Raw genomic sequence first — 21,893 nt, 5'->3', positions numbered from 1 at the left:
TTATTCACGGATGACACAAATATATTACTCATATAGAAGAACCTCCCAATGTTAAAAGAAAAATCAGTAAAAGTCATGAAACCAAACAATAAAACTGTCTCTTCATTCAGTAAGTCAATGAAGCTTTGATATATATAGCAAATTCGAATAAGTATCTTAAACTAAATGTGAACAGTTGCCTGTAGGTTTCTCATTTTTATCATATGGGAAGAAGTAATCGTAGTCTTAAATATTAAATTAATTTCATATTTTTAAGTGATGAATATTAATCCAGGTGTTTGTATCGTACAAAATTTAAAACATTCTTCTTAAGCCTAACATTAACAAAGTTGGTTAGTAAATTCAGAACTATAAAATATAATTTGATCGTTTTAACTGAACCGAAATTATATTCCTGAAATTTCTAAAGCAATCTGTAATCTTAGCAGTTCTTCATTCCATGCGAGGAATTGGAAAGCTTATGGAAATTAAGTCCCTTTCCAGATTATAATCGCAATTTCATTCGAGTTAAAGCAATTCGGCTTCGAAACTGCATCTGCAGTTCAGTCTACATTAAAGTAAGTACACTTCATGATATGACAATTCAGTCTGCAGTTAGAGCAACATCGCAATTCAGATTCAATTTGACGCAGCTCCATTCCATGGCATCACAGCTCACGGAGGAGTTAAGAGAGGACTAAATTTGAGAATTCATTATATTCCGACATGAAGCCTGAATCCCGGAATAATCCATTGCCCGACAACTGCTCGCAAACACGTTTTCGTGACAACAAACCGGAAAGATCATTTGCTAGGCAACGGCTTGGTAAACACCGCCTAAAAGCCGGAAGAATAGAGCCAGACACTGAATTATTAATTTGATAGGCAACGGTTCATGCACGCTTCCAAGACAACGCATTCATGAAGAGCAGTAGTGTAACCCTAGGGGACGGCGATCTCTATTCGGTCCGCATGGAAGTTACTTCAGTCCAGGAGATTTCAGTCACGAGAGATTCTTCATACGGCATTCGTAAGACAGGAGTCGTAATGCATTCAGAAGGAGTTAAATGTGCATGCTGTTATAATTGACTAATTTTAAAGAAATGCGAATAAATTCAATCATCAAATCCACAACCCATTATTATTAGTCACAAAACCCCCTTATCCGTGACAATGTCATTACTGTCAGAATATTTCTCTTCCTATGTAAAAATGTAAACATTTAAGTATACAGAACTATAATACTATCCATTTGTACTGGCATGGTATAACAGTAACTGAGGGTGTCGAGATAGGACATTGAAGAAGATATCTGGAGATTTCATTTTATTTGTCAATAATTCATTTCATCAAGATGCTTTACTTTATTCTTGGCTTATTATTAGATGGCTAAGAAAATTACATCCATTATATGTATGTCTCTATTATTAGGTTACGTGGCAGTAGAAACCACAACTTTCCCTGCTCCCCTAGGCTTTGTTGTAGATGACTGTATTGAGCGAGTGGCCATCAAGTATGACAGGGATGTACGTGTTTGCGTCCGTCCGCAGAGTGATGCTTCTGGCGTCATCGTTACTGAAAACAGAAATATGGCACATTTAGGATGATACAGCTCGGAGAAAGAGAGAAATATGAGAAGAATGCAAGAAAGAGCGAGTGAAGAATGGAGACATACAGGAAGAAACAAATAACAGAAGGAATGGGTAAGGATAAAAAGGGATAGAAAGAAACAAGCAAACAGATAAAAATGATGGAAAGAAAGGACAAAGAAAGTCAGAAAGAACCAACGAAGGAAGAAGAAAGGAATGGAGGAATAAAGAATAATGGAAAACAAAATTATAAAGAATGAAAATAGCTAAAAATAAGGAATAAAGAAGACAGGAAGAAAAATCAAATGATGTATGGGTAAAAGAATATGAAAAAGAGATAGAAACTGAGAAACAAGCAAAGAAGGGAAGAAAGGTGCATAAAAAGTAATGAAAGTGGGGCGAAAGAAGCGAAATTATAAGAATGAAAAGAATGGTGGTAAGAAAGAAATATAACAAGAAAAAATAAAAGAACGAATGAGTGGAAGGAGGAAACAAAGAAATGTGGAAAGAAAATAGGAAGAGAGGAAGTTATTAAAAAGGACGGCAATTAAGAAAAGCAGAGGGGAAGAAAGAAATGAGGAAAGGGAATAATAGACAGTGAAATAAAAGATGGATGGAAAGAATAAATAAAGCGACAGCTCAAGAAAAGAAGGAAGAGAGTAAGAATGAGAGAAGTAAAGTGAGCAAGGAAAAAAGAAAGAATGATCAGAAGGGAAGGTAAAAGAATAGGATGCAAGAGGTGTAATGAGGGCAGCACATAGAGACCCAAAGTGTACGTGTAATTTTCCAATGATAAACTCCCTTACACGTGCAAGCAGTGTAGAGCAGTTCAGTGTTTGGTTGTGAAGGCAAGTGGTCTGCTGCAGGAGAAGCCACGGAAAACTCATCTGCAAATATCGGAAGTCCTTCGTTCTTTTTTTCTTAGAGACAGTTTCTTAATTACAGCTGTCAGGTAAATGTGGATTTTGCCCGGTGATTGAGCACCATGTCATCAAGCAGAATCCCGAGTGGGGGCGTGAAGGTAACTGTTTACGGATTCCAGACCTCAGGGTTAAATTGGGAGGGTGGTCAGGGCTTTTGGCAATCATGAACCTCGTGATCGCCGCAGTCACTCTCCTCAAGGAAAGTCGGATTTTTTCACCTGTTAAGAAGCACCACTGCCACAATGTTATCGGGTCTGAGGAAAGCCACGTTTTCGATGCCACTGTCATCAGTAGCATCCAGCTGGATGCGCTTGGATCCCGGAAGGACAAATTTGGACATATGGGCGAGTGCATAGAAGATGGGCTGTTTGTAGAACTCGTTGGCCGTAGCGTTGATAATAATTGCAGCGTCCAGATTATTATTCAGATAAGTCGGCCCTCCGACGGTGTTGAGGGCAAGGTTCCAGTCAATCCACCCGCTCACCCAGTGGTTGATAACCTGCCGCAAAAACGCACCTACTTTTACTTCATGAACATATTGAACAAATTATACCTAAATTAAATGCAGCTTGCTATGCGATGAGATCAATTAAGCCTTTTATGTCACAGGAAACATTGAAGATGGTTTACCATGCCTACTTTCATTCTATTATGAACTATGGATTAATATTTTGGGGGAACTCTTCACATAGTGTAATAATTTTTAAAATACAAAAGAATATAATTAGAATCATTACAGGATGTAGAAGTAGAGATTCATGTAGAGAATTATTTAAGAAATTAAAAATTCTACCTCTTCAATCGCAATACATATTATCGCTTCTCTTATTTGTTGTTTACAACAAAGATAAATTCAAATTAAATTCTGATGTCTATAACATGAATACTAGACAAAAATATAACTTCCACCTACCCTCATCAACTTTATCAGTATATCAAAAAGGAGTCTACTTTACTGGCATAAAAGTGTTCAACAATCTGCCACAAAGTATTAAAAACTTGGGCAATGATACTAAAAAGTTTAAATCAGAGTTAAAGAATTATCTACATGCTCATTCCTTCTACTCTTTAGATGAATACTTCAATGTAAATAGAGAATGATGTAAAATTAAGTTATATTAATTTTTAAGCTAAAATTGCCTGTACTTATGTATGTAACATTTTGACTTGTTCTGTACTTAGGATTTATAGAATGTAAATAAATTCAATTCAACTGATTAATAATAATCTACAAGCAAGAAATGACTTTGATGAGTACAATCTTATGCGATATTATGCCGTATAATATTGCAACTATTTATCTGTATTTGGAATGAATGCACAGTCTACATCTTAAGGGTCAAAACGTAAGCCAGCCAAGCAACAAGTACAGCTGCTCTGCTTGCCCCTTTGTTTGCTCTCGATCCCTCAAGATGGATGCAGTATACTCCTCCGAAATATTTATAGGCATCTACAAGACTTCACAGCGTAACATCTCAGCAGGTTCTCTGCAAGGTCATCACCGTCGGTGTCTCAGTCTCACAGTACACAGCTTAATAAATCCATGCTCGTGAGGACACGTTGGAACGAAGAACTAATAAACACTTCAGCTTTTCAGTCGATGATACAACAATCATCGTCATCATAAAATCTAGAAGACAGTGGAAGTATTCCTGCTTATCCTTTCCGATCTCGTTTCTCTAACGAACAACACTCTGATTATTTTTATTTTACCTCTTAGTCTGAACGCGGTTAATATTTGATTAGTCTCTCTTAATTCCACCAATCTGGAAAACCAAATTCTTTCTGTCTTTTGGATCTTATCAATTATTTTTTTCGTCTTTAATTCGTTCGAACTGCCTTTGTTCTTTAACGATAGCAGCACAGGCAGATAATGATAGTGATTATGATAATAATAATAATCGCAATGATATTAATACTCACAGAAATTATCTATCGTGCCTATACACCTGGACTTGAAAACGTATAAGGAAGTGGAAGTAATAGTCAGCGGCTTTTTAGGCTCAGTTTTAGATAAAGGTGAGTGCTCAGTTAAAGGATCCGGGAAGGAAAAGCAGGCATCAATTGGACAGACTGAAGGGGCCTCAAAGCCGTTGTGGTCTTGACAAAATATTACAATCACGCAGCAGGAGTTCTGAGATTTTATATACACGGCCTCAAAATGCACGGCAATGATGCTGAGAGAATATGAAAAATATGGAGAATTGTGTATCATCTTGAAGTCAGTACGTCTAATTACATTTATAACCAGAATTTAAAAATATTATGGAAGAGCTTTGTTACGTGAGCAACACAACAATGGAGTTGCATTTACATTTGTCTTTACGATATAGTAAATTATATCGTGTAAGCTTGTAAACATGCAAATGTCTACAGAGAGGGAGTTAATATGTCTGCTTACATCGATAATATCCTTTGCCAATTTCTCCGCTCTTTTCCATTCTCCAAAGAGAACAGCCGGTTCGTTAGCGCCAGGAACTGAAACAGGAAGGATTTTATGAAAAGGCTTGAAGAATTATGAATTAGTAACGTGAGAGACATTTGTAGGATGCTTCTTGTTGGTGCTTTATGTAGAGGTCTACCCAAGACAGAGTACATAGCATTAGGAATGATAACTTTGTAAATAAGGTATGTAAACTCGGTACTATTGACCTAATAGTCTTCACTGGCTGACTGACCAACTCCATGGAACAGAGTGTTTCTTCAGAAGCTGATTGTAGCTCAGCTGGATTATAAAGTCCCTGTCATCTAGCAAATTCTTATTTACATTAGCCTTAATAGTACTGTTTTTGGTGTGTTGGGTCCTATAGCTCTATACTCGTAGAAGCTTGTTCGAGAGCTGAATTGCAATGCTGCGAGTGAGTCCAGTACTTACTGTAGGAGGCCTCAGTGTACAGGATGAATTTATCTTCAAACGAATCGTGAAGTCGTGTCAGACGCGATGCAGGGTAGTCATCATCGAAGTACCAGTGCACTGCTGTGCCACTCACGTACTTAGAAGCCGTCTCGTCACTAAGCATCTGAAAATGGCAAGCACAATTCTACGCTTCACTTTGCTCAGTATTATTAAAGGAAATGAGACCATTCTTTAGTGATTCGAGCAGTCTGAACAAGAATTTTCTCGCGCTATAATAATTCTAAAATTTAGATTCCTAAACTTTTGTACCCGTTTGAAGAAGTGTGCGAACTAGGAACAGATGACGTGACAAATTCTTATTTTTACTTCGGGCTTTGAAGGATCCAAATTTCTGGATGGAAATGGAGGACGAGAAGGAAGAAGAAAAGAAGCAGCGATGAGGAAGGAGGAGGAAAATAAGGAATTAAAAGAATAGAAAGGTAAGGTAAATTTGTCCCCGTGCTTAACTGATTGAGCATTAGGCCATGAAGGTGTATGGGAGAGTGGATGTATAGGTCCATATTTTCTTGACCTCTGCACTAATTGGTGAGTTTTCAGCTTCACGCCCTGGCCGCTTTACTCCCAAGGAAAGAGCCCCCAGTACCCATTGGATAGGGGGTTGGTTGGAACCCAGAGCCGGCCTGGACGACGTGAAGAAGAGAAAATTCTTGACCGTACCGGGACTCGAACTCCGACCCCTCTATCGTCCTGCCCGTAGCCAGTCGCTGTACCGACAACGCTATCCCGGCTCCTGAATTAAAAGAATAGAAATAATATAAAGTAGGAACGAAGGAAATAAAGGAAAAGGAATAAAGAGAAAAGGCACCGTTACTGTAGAGTTTTTCTTAATTCAAGAGATGTCACGTTATCATGGAGTCCGCATGTTACACTCCGGTTACGGAAGAGTAGAAGAGACCTAGACCACTACCTCGCAGCTGTCCCGGACTCCCATCAGCACTCACCACTTCTGCCCATTCTGGAAGAACTGTCCTCTGGTCATCACAGCCGAGAATGAGCACTTTCCCGAAATTATTCTTCTGCAATGTTGGGCCCAAGTTATTGGCGACAAAGTTGCGCTCTTCTTCGGGGGAATACCCGCAGCTGTTAATGCCGAAGTACACGTAGTAGCCGTCTCCAGGTTCATTCTGAGCGGTCAGACCCCAAATATCAATCCCTTCCTTTTGGTAAGCTTGCAAGAAACTGTAATACAAATCAAAGTAAATAATTAAGGAAATTTTGTTTTAAGTTTTAATAAAATAATCACAGAATCAAACACCGAATCAGCTTTTATCCTAACATTAACCGAAGCTTCTCTTATAAATTTGATCACAATATTGTTCTTCCAAATATTTTGAATATATTTTTAAATTCATTTGTCATTTTCCCTTAAATGTATCACAGAACAGCAGATGTACGATGCAATAAATTCAAGCAAAGTACTTAAGGGGAAGTGAACCTTTGTATACTGACTATTAAATATAATTATATAAGTAGTTAACCAAATATCTGGTAGCAGAATCTAAGGGTCAAGATTTCGGTTACCGAATCGTAGCATTCACCTCCCATCGTCACAATGCACTTTCCCAAGACGAATCTTCAAAGCGTATTCTGCTTCTCATTATATTTTTCAAACGTTCATAAGATGAAACACACTTTTCAGTCAAGTGTGCATCTCTGTGGTCTAGTGGTCAGAGTTCCTGGCTACAGATCCAGAGGTCCCGGGTTCAATTTCCGGCGCTACAAAATTTTATGAGGAGTAATTGGTCAGGAACGGGGTCCACTCAGCCTCGTGAGGATAATTGAGGAGCTATTTCAATTAATGGCCGTGGGGATCCGTTGCGCTGACCACGTGACATTCTCTATCGGCTAAATTTAGGACTAACTTCGCCGACAAGCGGCGGTCGCTCGGTCGGTGTAGTTCGCTTGCGGACTACAGTCCACGGAGTTTAGTTTTAGTTTTAGTTCTGTTGTTAAAACTTAACAAAAGTAGCCAATGTTCTTATGGTCATATTGTTTAGAAGTTAAATGTACACACCGTAATGCCAGCCCAATTATGACCTGAAATACAGAAAAGAATTGTGCAGTGCACTTACTTGACGAAGTATTCGGCGTAGATCTGATAATACTGGTCCTTCAGACGTGTGAACCCCACAGTGGCGTTCCTTGCTTCCATCATCCACTCCGGTGGTGACCAGGGAGCAGTTATCACCTTGGGATCTGAGAGCTGCTTGATATACTTCAAGTAAGGGAGCTGTACATTTAGAAATTACAAGCAGTTATTCTTCATTCTAATCAAAGTCACTTTTTAATCTAGCCTCTGCCTACGTTATGCTGGAAGGGGCACGCCGTAGAGCAGTTGGCTGAGGCACTGTCCTCGCGGGTGCGATTTCCGATGAGGTCTTTGGATTTTTCAATTTACCTACTCCTTCCAGCGGCACTATAGCCCTGGTTTCAACTCAGTCTCTAACGGAAATGAGCACCAGGAATCTTCCTGGTGGGGTAAAGGGCGGCTGGCGCGTAAGCCTGACAACCTCACCGCCATCTCTGAGCCGATTTTCTAGATAATGTGGGAGCCTCAACGTCTCACAACCCTATGGGTCTTGACGGTCTGTTAGTGGGATAGATTTACCTTTTTATTGGAACTACCAGTATAAGTTACATACTATGTGTTATAAGAAAATGGGCTGGAAAATAAGAGCAGAAAATATGATTAAATTCCCCTTACGACAGTCTCGAGGTTTTCCGGTAAACACTGCGCTTGAAATGGATAAAGAAACATTTAATTTTCTACAATATGAAAAATCATTTACATATTGAGCTCAATGACACGAAGAGATGACAAATATTATAGCCCGTGATATCTATCGGTTAGTGATTATGTTTATTAGAACAAGTTGCTTTTATTAATTTGACTTTCTTACCTTGTACTTGTAATCTTCTTCTGCGAGTTTGAAGCGTGAGAGGGTGCGGTCTGCGATGCCATCATCGTAAGTGTAGAATCTAAGTGAGAAGTCACTTCCACCTATCGGAGTTCGGACGAACGTGTAGCCGATGCCTTGCGGACCATAGTATTGGCTGAAGGAGGGAAACACATTTCACTTCTGTTTACACACCTCAAATATAAGGACGCGAGTCTTCAGACTTCTAAAGAAAAAATAAAAAGAATGAAATTCAAAATCGAATACACTTAAAAATAAAGTCATGTGTAATTGGCTAACTCAGTTCAGAGAGGTGAGTCTATCTTGATAAGCTAATGGCCACTCGGTCAAGACATATATCGTGGCCCACGTGAATATAATCAGCGCTGAGATCTCTTTAATGTTATCCTCGAGTCCATGCCTTATTGTTTTAAATGGCCTATTTCCTTTGAGTTTCAGGTTAAATTATTTTAAACATTTCGTTTTTCTCCCGTTCTTGCTAACGGCCACTCCCTTTTATAGCCCTTGATTTTGTCATCCTATTAAAACTTAATTAGGGCAAGCGCGAACCTATATGCCGTTTCGGCCCATCGGAAATGACGCCCAAACCCTTGCTCAGCTAAAAACAGCGGTTCCTCCTCCTCCCCCCAAAAAACTTCGTCACACTTAACTACACGAAACTTGCAGACACTTTATGGAAAACGTTCAACATAAAGCCAGAAAGAAAAATGAATCTTAAAATGTGCCGCGATTGAAATCATGCCGCCCCAGGGACGGCTTGGATCGCCTTTGCCGGCGTGTCAGCCCTGTATTTTGTGAAGAATCCAGCTTTATTTTATTTTAATTTATTTATTGCTAGTGGGGTGGGACTAAGTCCCTTGTACTGCGGCCACTTCTGACCTATTGTATGAGCCCCAGATGATAGGTGAGGGTGATTGTGGAGCAATTGGTGGAATGAAGATTGGCAGGGGAATCCAAGTATTCGGAGGAAACCTGCTCCAGTGCCACTTTATCCACCACAAATCCCACTTGACCAGACCCGGGATCGAACCCGGGCCGCGGCGGTGGGAAGCCAGCGACTAACCGCTTGAGCTATGGCGCGGCCCAAGACATAGCTCCACAGTATGCTAGTTCCCCAGCCTACTCTTTGTTTCCTCTCTTCGGTTCAAATAAACTCACCTGTACGCTTTCTTCGTACGCATTCAAGGAGTGTTCTTACCTTAGTCTGACATCAATGCAGACAAGGAAATATGGTTTTGTGTAAAGGCAAAATAAAGTTGTCCCTGTACTTATCTAATTAAGTACTACGCCATGAAGGCATATGGGGGAGTGGGTCTATAGACCCACGTTATCTTAACCTGGGCACAATTTGGAGGTGAGTGATCAGCTTCACGCCCCGGCCGCTTTATACCCTGGAAAAGATCCCCCGGTACCCATTGAATAGGAGGTTGAGTGGACCCCAAAGCTGGTTTGGACGACGTGGAGAAGTGAAAATTTTTTTACCATACCTGAACTCGAACTCTGACCCCTCGATCATCCAGCCAGTCGCTATACTGGCTCATATAGTTTTATGTGTTGTATATTAATCTTTACATTTAGAAACAAGACAGGGAGACGAAAAGTGTCAATTATTTTTACAGCCTCACTTACAACACTAATGTTTTATAAAACTTATTGAAACATAGATTATAGTGTTGCTCGTTAGACTGTGAAAAACTAATTTACACTAAGTGAAAAGTGCAACAGAATTCTGCAGTATAACATTATGAGACGAACGGTTTCTAAATGAATAGTAGCAAGCATTCACCTAGTTTAAAAACATTTTCCGTGAATGCAACTTTGATTTGTTAGGGTCGTTCACATTTCCGAAGGATATTTTAGCTACCTTTTTATTAGTTTTCTCCTGCCTTATGGCGACCGAACATGAACATATGTCGCTACTTGGTTTGGTGTTTGTGTGTTTGTGTACACATCCCCAAACTGAAGGATATATCATGGAAATGTGAAAGCGCAAGAACCACATGATCTGTTGTCTAATGAGGCTGCTGTAAATTTCAGAAACGTCATTTCTTTGTTGCAAATTAGAGAAAAGCTCTAATTTTCATTGTGATGTGAAAAGAGACAGAACCGGGTTAGTTCGGTTGGTATAGTGGCTGGGTTACGGGCTAAACTACTGAAGAATCAAAGCTCGATTTCCGGTTGAGACGAAAGATTTTCCTCTTCTTCACAACATCCAAACCGGGTCTAAGGCCCACTCAGCGTTCTACCCAGTTGGTACCAGAGAATCTTTTACCGGAATTAATGTGACCGGGCCTCTGTGAATCTGGTCACTTACCTCCATCTAGTTATGAGATTAAGAATATGTGGAGCCAGACCTCTACTGGCCCCTACGTCATTGCTTGGTGTTTAAATAAGCGCAGGGAAAACTTTCTGAGAATAGGCACCACGGTTACTGCGACTAGAAACTTTCTAGTTTCTTACTTTAGCCTTTATCCTTTCTAGGTCTTGAAATCCGGATAGTTCGCAAAAAGAGGAGTGCTGACAAATATAATGCGACGTTTCATGAAGTGTGTTAGGTACGAGAAATATGGCTTCACGGCCTTTCGCCTTCTACATGAGAGCACTTGTTCGGAGAATCTCCTCTCTCTGCTGCACTTTCTTGTGAGGGGGATGTTCAAGTCTATCTTCCTGAACGGATCGTAGGTCCGTCGAATAATTATGATGTTTGATTACACTCTTTGAGAAAGCGACGACAGCGTTCGAGAAGCAAATGCTGAGGGGAATACTTTGACAGAAGGGAAGAGAAACTAATAAATGGCTGGAGAAAATTGCATACGAGAAGCCTACCTTTAATCTAATTTTGGTAATGTGTTTAAAGAGCGGGGGATTAGATGGATGCGAAAAGTATTACGAATGATGGTGATGAAGGATGCATACAAAAATCTGTCCGAATTCCTATATAGAAGAGGCTACTTTGGGAGCGTTAGTCGTAGACAAGAAGTTAATATTGAGACGGATCTTAAGAAAATGTGGTATGGGTGTTTATACTGGATTCAGCTGGCTCAAGATGGTGTATGTTACCGGATTTGTGTGATCATAATAATGAACCTTTGAGTTCCATATAAATTGGAATTCACTAATCAGCTTAGCTACTATCAGCTACTCTGAAAATAATCTTATCCATTGTTACAATTTCAAATGCAATAGTTCTACTCTTTGAATAAGATTGGGTCACGGGAAGATGGCCGCGTGTTTAGTATAGGAAGGAATTCTGAAGACAGCAGGCGTGGCCTATTTCTAGGATATTATCCCATACAAATCTGGCATTTCTGAATATACACCAGTGACGTCACCCGTACGTGGGTCTGCTTGGTAAACGTTTCTGAACAATGAAGTTTTTACCTATCTTTCTGCTTGATAATTTCTATAAAGACATATATTTAAGCTGTATATTTCTTCCTTCATTATAATTTGTGCCACCTTTAGTGGCTTTGCTTACTTGAGCAGAATTTCTCGGGCGTCGTTGCTGAGTGTGCCCAAGTTGATGCCCACGGCGTCAGTGATCGCCCCGCCGAAGCCAAGAATCTCCTGGTACTGCACTGAACTCGACAAATTCCACACATTTCCAGTTGTTGGCGCTATGCATTGCGGAGAAAAATTACTATATGAATAACTCAAATATCAGATAAAGTAAAGAAAATTGCAGTGGATTTCATGCAACTACATTTGAAGGTATGGACTTCATATAATACTCCCAGTCGAGTTTTTCTCTGATCACTGATCAGTCTGGTGAAGTGGGATTTGCGGTGGACAAAATGGCGCTGGGGCAGATTTTCTCCGAGTACTTCGGTTTCCCCTGCCAATCTTCATTCCCCCAATTGCTCCACAATCACCCTCACCTATCATCTGGGGCTGGTACAATAGGCCAGAAGTGGCCGCAGTACAAGGCACTTAGTCCCACCCCACTAGCAATAAAAAAAATCATCACGAGCGTCTCTAATTCTAGTTGCATTTTGCGAAGGTTGTTGTATGCAAGAATTATACCAATCGGCATCAGTTAATATTCAACGCTTGTACTTTCCACTTTCTCTTACGGCTTTCAGAAGTTCATATTTTCATGTGCGACTGCGCTCACTTGTGAAAGTGAAGAGTCGTATGTGAATGTTTTATCCTCGCGAAATTTGACTGTGACTTAAGAAAATTACGGACTAAATACATGACTTATCAAACACGTTATACTCATTGTTAAGTCTTTTAATTCAATTATTTCAGTAGAGTGTTGAAGATTACTGGACCTATGCACGGTGTTACCAAATGGCAAGAACGCAATGCACATTTTCAGCATTTACAGTTTTTGACAGTGAGGTTAGAACATAAAATATAGAAATTGTAGTGCTGTCTCTTTGCACTGTGCGCCGTCACTCTCCCGCTGTCACGTTTCTATCGTACTAGATACTTCATGGTGGATGCACTTGACACTGCTTGTACGAATACACAAGCACCATGCGGTGAAGGTGCACACTGCTTAGGGAAGTGAAGCTTTGCACCTCGATAGCAGAAGATGTGAGCGACGTGAGAGATCAGCTGCACAGTGCAGCTCATTCAGTTTCGAGGGAAATCCACCCATACTTATACCAAAGCTATGTACGCGTGCTCAACCGTGGACGTAAGGGCGGCAAGGCCCCAGAGTTTATCTCGACAAGATGAATATAATAATTCCTCTCTTCCGGAAATGAAACCGTGGGCGCCGACAAAGTGAAAAAAAACTAAGGATCTTCTCCCCTGCTGGAATTTTAGAATATATTAAAATTAAATACACAAAATATTAATAACGACAACTGAAAGTATTTAAATATAATTCTTCTGTCCTGAATACTCTAAGGCCAACAGTAAAAGTAATATTAAACGGCTTAGTAGTAGGTTTGTAAACAAATTTTCTGGCTGCCCTTCCTTGAAAAATCCTGGTGGCGCCAACAAATCAAACCCTGTTTATCGAGGCTGTAGCCAGACGCTTTACTAATTTAGTATCTTAATTGAGTGGGATTTATAATTGTTTTGCTTTTATCTTATGGAAGGATGGACGGATGGAAACGAAAACATTGCAGGCTACACGAAATCGTGAAACTATTTCCAAAAGGTGAACCATCTCCAAGCAGCGATATCCTCCTTTACGAAATAATAGTCGCTTAGGTCATGAAATTCAAAGTCCTTTATGTAATTGAAGGGTTCGTCGCAGTGCTCGAAGAAGCTCAGCCGTAGCCAGATGGCTCGATTTGGCATGTGTCTAAGATTTTATCCAGATTTTCCTGTCAAAATTTATATGAATTTTTCATTTCCCTTTCGCATGCTACATCTTCGGACAAATTTACACAACAAAGTCACTGAAAACCTATTTTGACACATGCAAAGACATCTTACTTGAGTACTGAATGTGAAATGCATGTTTACCTGTTCCGTTATTTGCTGGCAAATTGTCGAATGTATTATTTATATAGATCTGATGTGTGAGAGGATCAAGGATAATAACTCTTAAAAACGTGGCCCTTACCCACTCATAAAGCCCTATCCCAAAATTTGTCTAACACACTAAAGGAATGTACAGTGCGTACAATCAAGTGCGCGCCGCGGCTGCAATTTGCCGTGAGTCATACCACCGCAGAACGGATGCAGTCGCGGGGAGTGTTGCAACTCCTCCCCGCGACTGCATCCGTTCTGCGGTGGTATGACTCACGGCAAATTGCAGCCGCGGCGCGCACTTGATTGTACGCACTGTATTACCGTATTTACGCATGTATAGGCCGCAGCACAATTTTCAGACAGAAATTATAGAAAAAATAATTTTCTTGGAATATTATTTCAGGAGTAGAACACTCTGTATTACTAATTATGAATATAATTTTTTTTAATGAAGTGTGATTTCGAATATTTCGAATATAAGCCGCACCCCAGTTTTCCTCTTCAATTTTTGGCAAAAAATGTGCGGCCTATACATGCGTAAATACGGTATATACTTGCATTGAAATACAAAAGGAGGCATGTAACTACAAAAGTAACTAGAATTTATTCATTATTCTTATCTTAAAAGGTAAAGTTATCCCTGTGCTTAGCTAATTAAGCACTGCAACATGAGGGCTTATGGGAAAATGGATGTATATACCTACGTTTTCTTGACCTCGACACTAATTAGAACTGAGTGGTCCAACTTCACGCCCCATCCGCTTTACTCCCAATGAAAGTAACCCCGGTACCTATTGGATAGGACGCTGGGTGGACCCCAGAGCTGGTTTGGACAACGTGGATAAGAGAAAATTCTTGAACCTACCGGGACAAGAACTCCGACCCCTCTGTCGTCCAGCTCCCATAGCTAATCGCTATACCGGCTCTACATTATTGTTACAGTAACTATGGAAATTTTAAAGAAAATATAAGGTATTTTAATGTACCTTGTGTAGAGATTTCCATTGATATAGGCTGCAAACGTTTTCCCTTCTGTGTTGAAGTGTACTGCAGGTAGTATCCAGGTTGAAGCAGTTCTTCTGGGGGATGCAAGTTGTCGCAGTAGGTGGCGTTGCACACACACACATATTTATTGGTGCCGTAATTCTTTGGAGAGCAACCTTGTCCACACACCATTCCTTCAAAAGTCAATGTACAGGATTTATCACTAGGGCAATAACTACCACCATGTGATCCACTTATATTACGATGTGCTCAATAAATAAATCATTCGTTTAATATAATTTTTATTGAATCTAGTATATCAGTCCGGTGATTCAACGGAAAACATCAATACAGCTGTCACATTTATTACAAATTATCTGATTCCCGAGAAAGCCATTTCTTACTCTAAAAATACCAATGCAACTTACATTAGAATAGAGCAGTGTAGACGCCATAACTTTGTCGCTATTCCAACGAAACTTGTAAGCACTGCCTTGCTTTAAGAAAGTGCATAAATGCAGTTATCTTAACTGACTTCACAGGTTCCGTTAGCGAAGCAACTTTATGATATAGAAATATAATAAGTCTGTTTACATCATCGTAAAAGTTATCCACCATGATGGAGGCTTTGAAATCTGGTATAGATTACAAAATGAAGAAAAACAACATTTTTCAGTGACGTTTAAACGTCATAAAATATATATAATCTGAACTTCCTATCATTTGCAGACAAAGATATCGCTATTTAAGCTCACTTAAATTAATGTGAGGCATTTACGAATAGTATACGTAAATACATCGAAGACTTTAATGTTATATCCCCAAAATAGAAACTTTCAAAACTACCAATGTGAGAACTTCAAACCGTACTCAGATATGAGTTATGACTTTCATAGAAATGTTTTCAATTCAAGCTATTGCAAAAATTGTTAGGGTTTTACTCTTAATATGTAGGTTATGCGTATTCAGAAAGAAAATATGAAAATAAATTACTGTTCGCTATCCGTAATTATACAAAACGAATAAAAGATTCATCCATGTTAACCCTCTAAAATTCATTGCTATGCCAGTGCGTAAATATGTAATGTATACTGTAGCATTTTAACCAAAAGACGAAAGACGAAAATAATCAAAGTGTCTGAAAGAATGGAAAAACATTACTGTAAGTTGATTCATGAAAACCATGTGAAGATATGATATCCCATGCTTCACATCCTTTGTCGGAAGGTGAGAAATGATGTTGGAAAGCAGAAAATGTTCTGAAGCCGTGTACTCACCAGAGAGTAAAGTAAGTAGAAAACACAAGACCGTCACATAACCTGTTATACAGATTTCATCATTTTTCCCCATGATTTGAGTCTAAAAAAGGAAAAATAGCATTTCATTAGAGTTATATAAAGTATTATATACAACATCCGATTCGGTAATTTGAAGAGTTTTGTATACGACTAACTCCACGAAAACAATCCTGCTTGAAATGTGAAAGTCACTTACATGTCAAGTCAAACACACCATTTTTGGACACCCGAAAATTTATTATCCCATTAACAAGAACTAACCATGAAATCTATCCTGAGAAAATTCAGTCTAAGCTCTCAATTCTTTATTAATACGTGCTGAACTAAACAGCCAGTGTCCAGTTACAGAGTGAACATGCAAACGAGACAACAAACAAAAACAAACACAAGAATAGTACATAAAAGCTAGCATAAAATAATGTTATTTAAACTGAAACCTAAGTACCTAAATATCAACGAATTTACGAACTGCATCAGCAGCGGTAGTACATATACCTATATACCTGAAGAACAGTGGCTGGAGGAACAACTGAACATAGAAACAAAGAAGCGGCCTCCGTAGTCTAGGGGTAACGTTCCCACGTCATGACTCAAGGTACGCGGGTTAAAACCCGGCGGAGGTCGTGGAACAAGTCCTCCGGGAGGGACTTTAAGCCGTGGGTCCCGTGTCGTAGATTTACGGCACGTAAAAGATCCTCATATCTCTAGGAGACCTCTGAGCAAAATTAGGTAAAAAGTTTCCCGCCCAAGTAGTTTCCAATGCCTCCGGTAGATGGGGAAGCATCGGGTACCACAGCTAGCCTCACTGGCTAAACGGGGCTGATAGCGAGCACCAGTACCGGCAGGGTATGGAGACTGGTAGAATATCAAAGGGGGACGTACAATAAACTATTAGTCGCGGTGCATGAGGAAACCCACCCCCTCCAATAATAATAATAAATAGAAAAAATGAAGTATGATCTGATGAAGAACAAATAGGCAGATTATATTTGGAGCCTAAGCATAAGATTTCGCACCATTATAAATGTTTATTAAACGCAAATCATCTGAACTACTGAGACGGGTGTGTAGTGTCTAAGAGTGTAGTTGTTCTAATCAACCGTCATAACGATACTAATTATTTCGAAAGTATCATATGTCGCAAAGGCTTACACATTTTATTTATGTATGTACTGGAATCACCAATCGTAATAGCTGAAGGCATCAGAGGCACACTCTAGCTCAGATCTGACCAAAGTAAAATACAACATCATTTACTCGTAGTTGTCTCTGGTGAAGAAGGCTGAGTGCGAATTGACTCTAATATCTTCATGGAATATGAAAACTAAAATCAACATGAAGATGAAAATAGAGATTACGGCCGATGCGTATATCCACATGCTTCATAAAATAACTTCGAAATATAAGAAAGTTTCCAAGAATATGCTGGTAATTTAGCAGTTTTTGTTTCCCTGGTGAAAGTAATAACTACTTTTCCTAACTCTAATCATAAAACAAATTAACGGAACACCAGTCACGTACACAGCCAATAACTGACTCCAAATTAAAAAAAAATACTAGGTGATTTAAACACTCCAAAAACTTTAATGTAATCAGCATGAAAAAAAAACTTTGAGTAATTAATCATGTCACATATATCATTAATGTAAATTTTAAACAGCAAGAACCCGAATACTGAACATTAAGGAACGCCTGAAAACGCAGCGAGAGACAGGGAAATCTGCCAGAAATATGCAAAGAATATTGTCGGCTTGTCAGAATACCGCGAAGCCGGTTTATATGTACGGGAGTGCCTCGGCGTTTTTTTCGGACCGTTTTAAATAATTTATTGTATTTTGATTGAAACATGTACTGCAAATTTATTTATAATTATTTTAATGTTACTGGTTTATCAATTTTACATGTTGATATACTTAAATTCGGCCATTAATAAAGGCATAATCGTGACTTTTATAATGTTGTATTGCTTTATCTTACGCTGGAAATACAACGTTTCTGTGTAATTTTTTAGATCTTGAGGTACCAGCTTGTCTCCTCCTTAAAAAGCTTGTGCAACCGTCTTCGAGCTCGACTCGCCTCTGAACGCAATGCTTTCCGCATCTTCGAAGGAAGGGTTTAAGTACCAGCCAACCTATTTGTATCAGGGAACTTATGACGTAGTTGTCTAGCCTGACTGTGACCTATTACTTAAGAGAATTACGTAATTCCTGAACGCAGCACGTTTGAGTTTGTAGCGTTTCGAACTGGTAGCTCTCACAACTGCAAATCACTTCGCTTCACCTGTTGAACCAGAGCAGACGCTTGCTGCACGTTCTGTTGCCAAAATATTATATTAAATTTTCGATTTAAATCGAAGTTTATAAATCGCTAAATAAAGTGATTTACATGACTCGATATTCATCGAAATGAAATGTTTGTAAGTAGATCCTACTTTAATTGCAAGATATCGGACTCCGAATCTGCCTGCAGTCCGTGAATGTGTTGTGCTTCATTGTGTATCTCATCCTGAGCGATTTTGGTACCTTCTAGTGAGGAAGCTCCCTGCCATTTGTGCTGGTACCTATGTATGCTAACAATCTTGAAATTCTCATGTTAGCTGGCTGCCTATTCCTTACGATCAGACTTTCGTTTATCTGCGATTAATTACATTTATAGGAGTATACCTCTCACTGGCGTCCACTCCTTTGATTCTCTTTTCCTTGACACTACAGCCCCAGTGGGCCTAGGCCTACCTCCGTGAACTTCTCCTTTCACTTCGGTTTTTCTAGATCTTACACATTCGGTAGGACTCCTTGGGCGGGTGATCAGCTCGTCGCAAGGCCTCTATCTGTACACAAACACAGAAAAACGCACACAAACATCCATGCCCTGAGTGGGATTCGAACCCAAGATCCCGGTTTCCAAGCGAGCGAAGACAGTACATACCACTCGTTTCATTTATCCCCAGTAATAATAATAATAATAATAATAATAACAATAATAATAATAATAATAACAACCCTGATAAGGGAGATGAATGAAGATATACAGGTTCGGCCACAAGATGATCCGTAATCACCAGGTTTGTGCGGAGGCAGTGCATGTAGAATGAGGTCGAAATCAATATTAAATAAGATAAATCAGCTTGACCATGTGGACAAACTCAAGGAGAGAAGTGACAACATTGTTATAAAGAGATATTAATTTGTTACTTTCTTAGATGTAAATAAATGAGAAGCATTTTTAGTTCGAAAACTTTAGAGGAATACTTAAGTATAACTATTTTAATGACTCTTCCAGCCAATTCAGGGCCATGGCCTCTATTCAGTTCCGTAATCATTTTTCACAGACAGTAGGACTCCTTGGACGAGTGATCAGTCTGTCGCAAGGACGCTATCTAAACACAAGACAACACAGACAAAGAATGAACGCATACACACACCAAACATTCATGATTTAAGTGGGATTAGAACCCAAGATCCCAGCTTCTGTGAAAGCGAAGACAGTTCAAGTATAACTATAGGCCTTTGAATAGCAGCAGAGGCACATGTGTGCTTTCTTTTAAAAGTGAGAACAAATTATGCTTGCTTCCACAAATTAGGAAATTTATTCTGAAATGTTACACATATAATATGGAAGACAAAATTGAGAAAAGGTATAAAACCAAAAATATGCATATCATCAAGTCCTACTGATTTCGATAACAGCAGTCGGTTAATAACCTTTCGAATTCCGGAGTTAGCGACGGGAGCTAAGGACGAAATTTGCATATGCTGATTAAAAGAAGAAAACGTTCCAGAAAAAAAATAGTATGAGCGTATTGAAAACGTTTTAAAAATTCTTCAGGAATATCAAAATGCTTAGTAAAAATTTCCAACAGTTTCTTTCTGTAATAGAGCAACGTTTCTTTTCCTAAATCACTTTGTCTGATATTGTGAATGTTTATCGAAAAATATGAGCCAACTAAGTCTGTCACACTCAGTGGTTATTTAAACAAATGCACGGCGAAAAGAAAATTTACCATAAAATCAGTCTCAAATTTCTTTAAATATTTTTAACAATGTTTCTTTGTAACAATATTTTAGTTTGTCAGAAAAAACGAGGAGGTTAATTATGTCTTTCCTTTAACCCAGAAGAACTAACCTCATCTAGTGACGAGCTCAAGAATACGTGGATATATAAATCCACTTTCCCACAAGTCATCATTAGATAGAGCTTGATTAGTTAAGCACAGGAAAAACTTCTTACCTTTACAGTTTACCCAGAAGAAATAGTTTCAGCAAATTTTAGTCTGTTAACGGTAGCATCAGCAGATGTTTCGTTATGATGGGAAGACTGGTCACGAGCAGACAGTATGCTGCATGGTACTGCGTAGTTCCCAGCAGAACTTACTCGTATTTTAAAATAAATACTAAAATTGTTAGCATGTTTATTTGACAGACGATAATGCAAGCTGATCACCCGCCCAAGGAGTCCTACCGAATGTGTAAGATCTAGAAAATCCGAAGTGAACGGAGAAGTTCATGGAGGTAGGCCTAGGCCCACTGGGGCTGTAGTGCCAAGGAAAAACAAAACTCCTGTGTTTGTATATGGGAACAACAATATAACTGGATCCTTGACTGCGACAGAGATAGTTACTGCGTATGACTTTGTATTGTGTCCCATACCGACAAGGATGCCGACATATCGTAGTACATGAAACGCCCTAGGAAGAGGAAAAAGTAATTGTACGAGTATTCGGTAAATTTACTAAAAGGGCCCCACGTAGTGCTCTCCACCATGTATTATTAGATGATAAAGTCAACGAGAATGAGATGGTCGAAACATGTGGGACGCATGGGAGAACTGAGAAATGCCCACAAAATTTTCGTTGGAATACCTGAAGGAGAGAGTTCGATTTTGAGAATAATATATAAACGAGAGATTTATTTTAAAATGGAAGTTATGAATGTAATTTATGGGGAAATGGACGGAATACATTTGGCTTAAAATGGGATCCTGTAGCGGGCTCTTATGAACACTTTTTTTTTTTTTAAGTTTTGGATTCCACAAAATACTGCAAAATTCTTTACAAGTTTTGAAAACATTTAAGAATCAATCCGCTCAAATGAAATAGTTCTATTTATGTGTTAATTACTATAAAATATTTTACATGTTGACAACAGACAAACAACGTTCAACTGCTTACTTACTTCGTTACGATGTCGATGAGAGGGAAGCAAGTTCTTCGATGGCGTGTAGCAGCGCAACCAATTTTAATATATGCCTACGAACCATGGGTTTTCTTCCTTGAAACCACTCCTCCTTGCGGCCGAACCATAATACTTTCCTGGACATTTATCAACACAGGAGGTGGTGTCATGTTATTGATGTACCAGTACTAGCTTTTTAATATATCATACGTTCATCGTGCTGTGCACCTCTGTTTGTTATCCGTGGCCTTTTAGTTTCTGTACGCTATAGAACTAAGTCATTTGTTTGCTCATGCTCTTCTGTCATCCAGTTGTTAAACACGTATATAAATTTGTTATGATGCTGTTTAGCAGATTAAAATGGGATAATGTCGAATGTTCATAGACGTGTTTATTTTAAAATATTTGAGCTTGTAAGATTATAAAGTAGATATACACACTCATATGGGCTTTAATAGATCGGGCCCAAAATAGATCAAACGTCCATAGCGTTATACATAGAAATATAAGTATGCGTTCCTCTAATGTTAACAATCCATTCAATATATCCAATATTAACAGCAAGAAGAAAAAAAATTTAGGCTCTTAAAATAGTAATTTTTAATTAAGACGACTGCAGTTGACGATCGAGAGACTAACGTTAGCAGAGCCACCTACCAGCAAAATAATTCATGCTGC

The 21,893-nt window shown here is 39.0% G+C and overlaps 1 protein-coding gene across 1 annotated transcript; it reads right to left on the bottom strand.

The window, feature by feature from the left end:
- Positions 1 to 1,319: 1,319 nt before the first annotated feature.
- On the bottom strand, positions 1,320 to 21,319 carry LOC111868761 (lysosomal acid glucosylceramidase). Its single transcript, XM_023859711.2, has 11 exons — positions 21,216 to 21,319; positions 16,024 to 16,105; positions 14,749 to 14,940; positions 11,805 to 11,943; positions 8,309 to 8,462; positions 7,481 to 7,638; positions 6,350 to 6,587; positions 5,367 to 5,511; positions 4,893 to 4,969; positions 2,710 to 2,990; positions 1,320 to 1,554 (listed from the first exon to the last, which is right to left on the bottom strand). Exons 2-11 carry the CDS (start codon positions 16,094 to 16,096, stop codon positions 1,449 to 1,451), a joined length of 1,563 nt encoding a protein of 520 aa, XP_023715479.1. The 5' UTR covers positions 16,097 to 16,105; positions 21,216 to 21,319; the 3' UTR covers positions 1,320 to 1,448.
- Between the last annotated feature and the right edge of the window lie 574 nt (positions 21,320 to 21,893).

Source organism: Cryptotermes secundus, unplaced genomic scaffold, assembly GCF_002891405.2.
Source record: "Cryptotermes secundus unplaced genomic scaffold, Csec_1.0 scaffold174, whole genome shotgun sequence".
Classification (NCBI taxonomy): domain Eukaryota; kingdom Metazoa; phylum Arthropoda; class Insecta; order Blattodea; family Kalotermitidae; genus Cryptotermes; species Cryptotermes secundus.
This window is presented reverse-complemented; position numbering and strand designations above follow the sequence as displayed.

Excerpts from the sequence above, each read along its gene's own strand:
- LOC111868761 (XM_023859711.2), bottom strand. The coding sequence starts at position 16,096 with ATGGGGAAAAATGATGAAATCTGTATAACAGGTTATGTGACGGTCTTG. Across the intron at positions 14,941-16,023 it reads TCTACTTACTTTACTCTCTG|GAATGGTGTGTGGACAAGGT; the intron begins GTGAGTACACGG and ends TGACTTTTGAAG. Across the intron at positions 7,639-8,308 it reads AAGAAGATTACAAGTACAAG|CTCCCTTACTTGAAGTATAT; the intron begins GTAAGAAAGTCA and ends CTAAATGTACAG.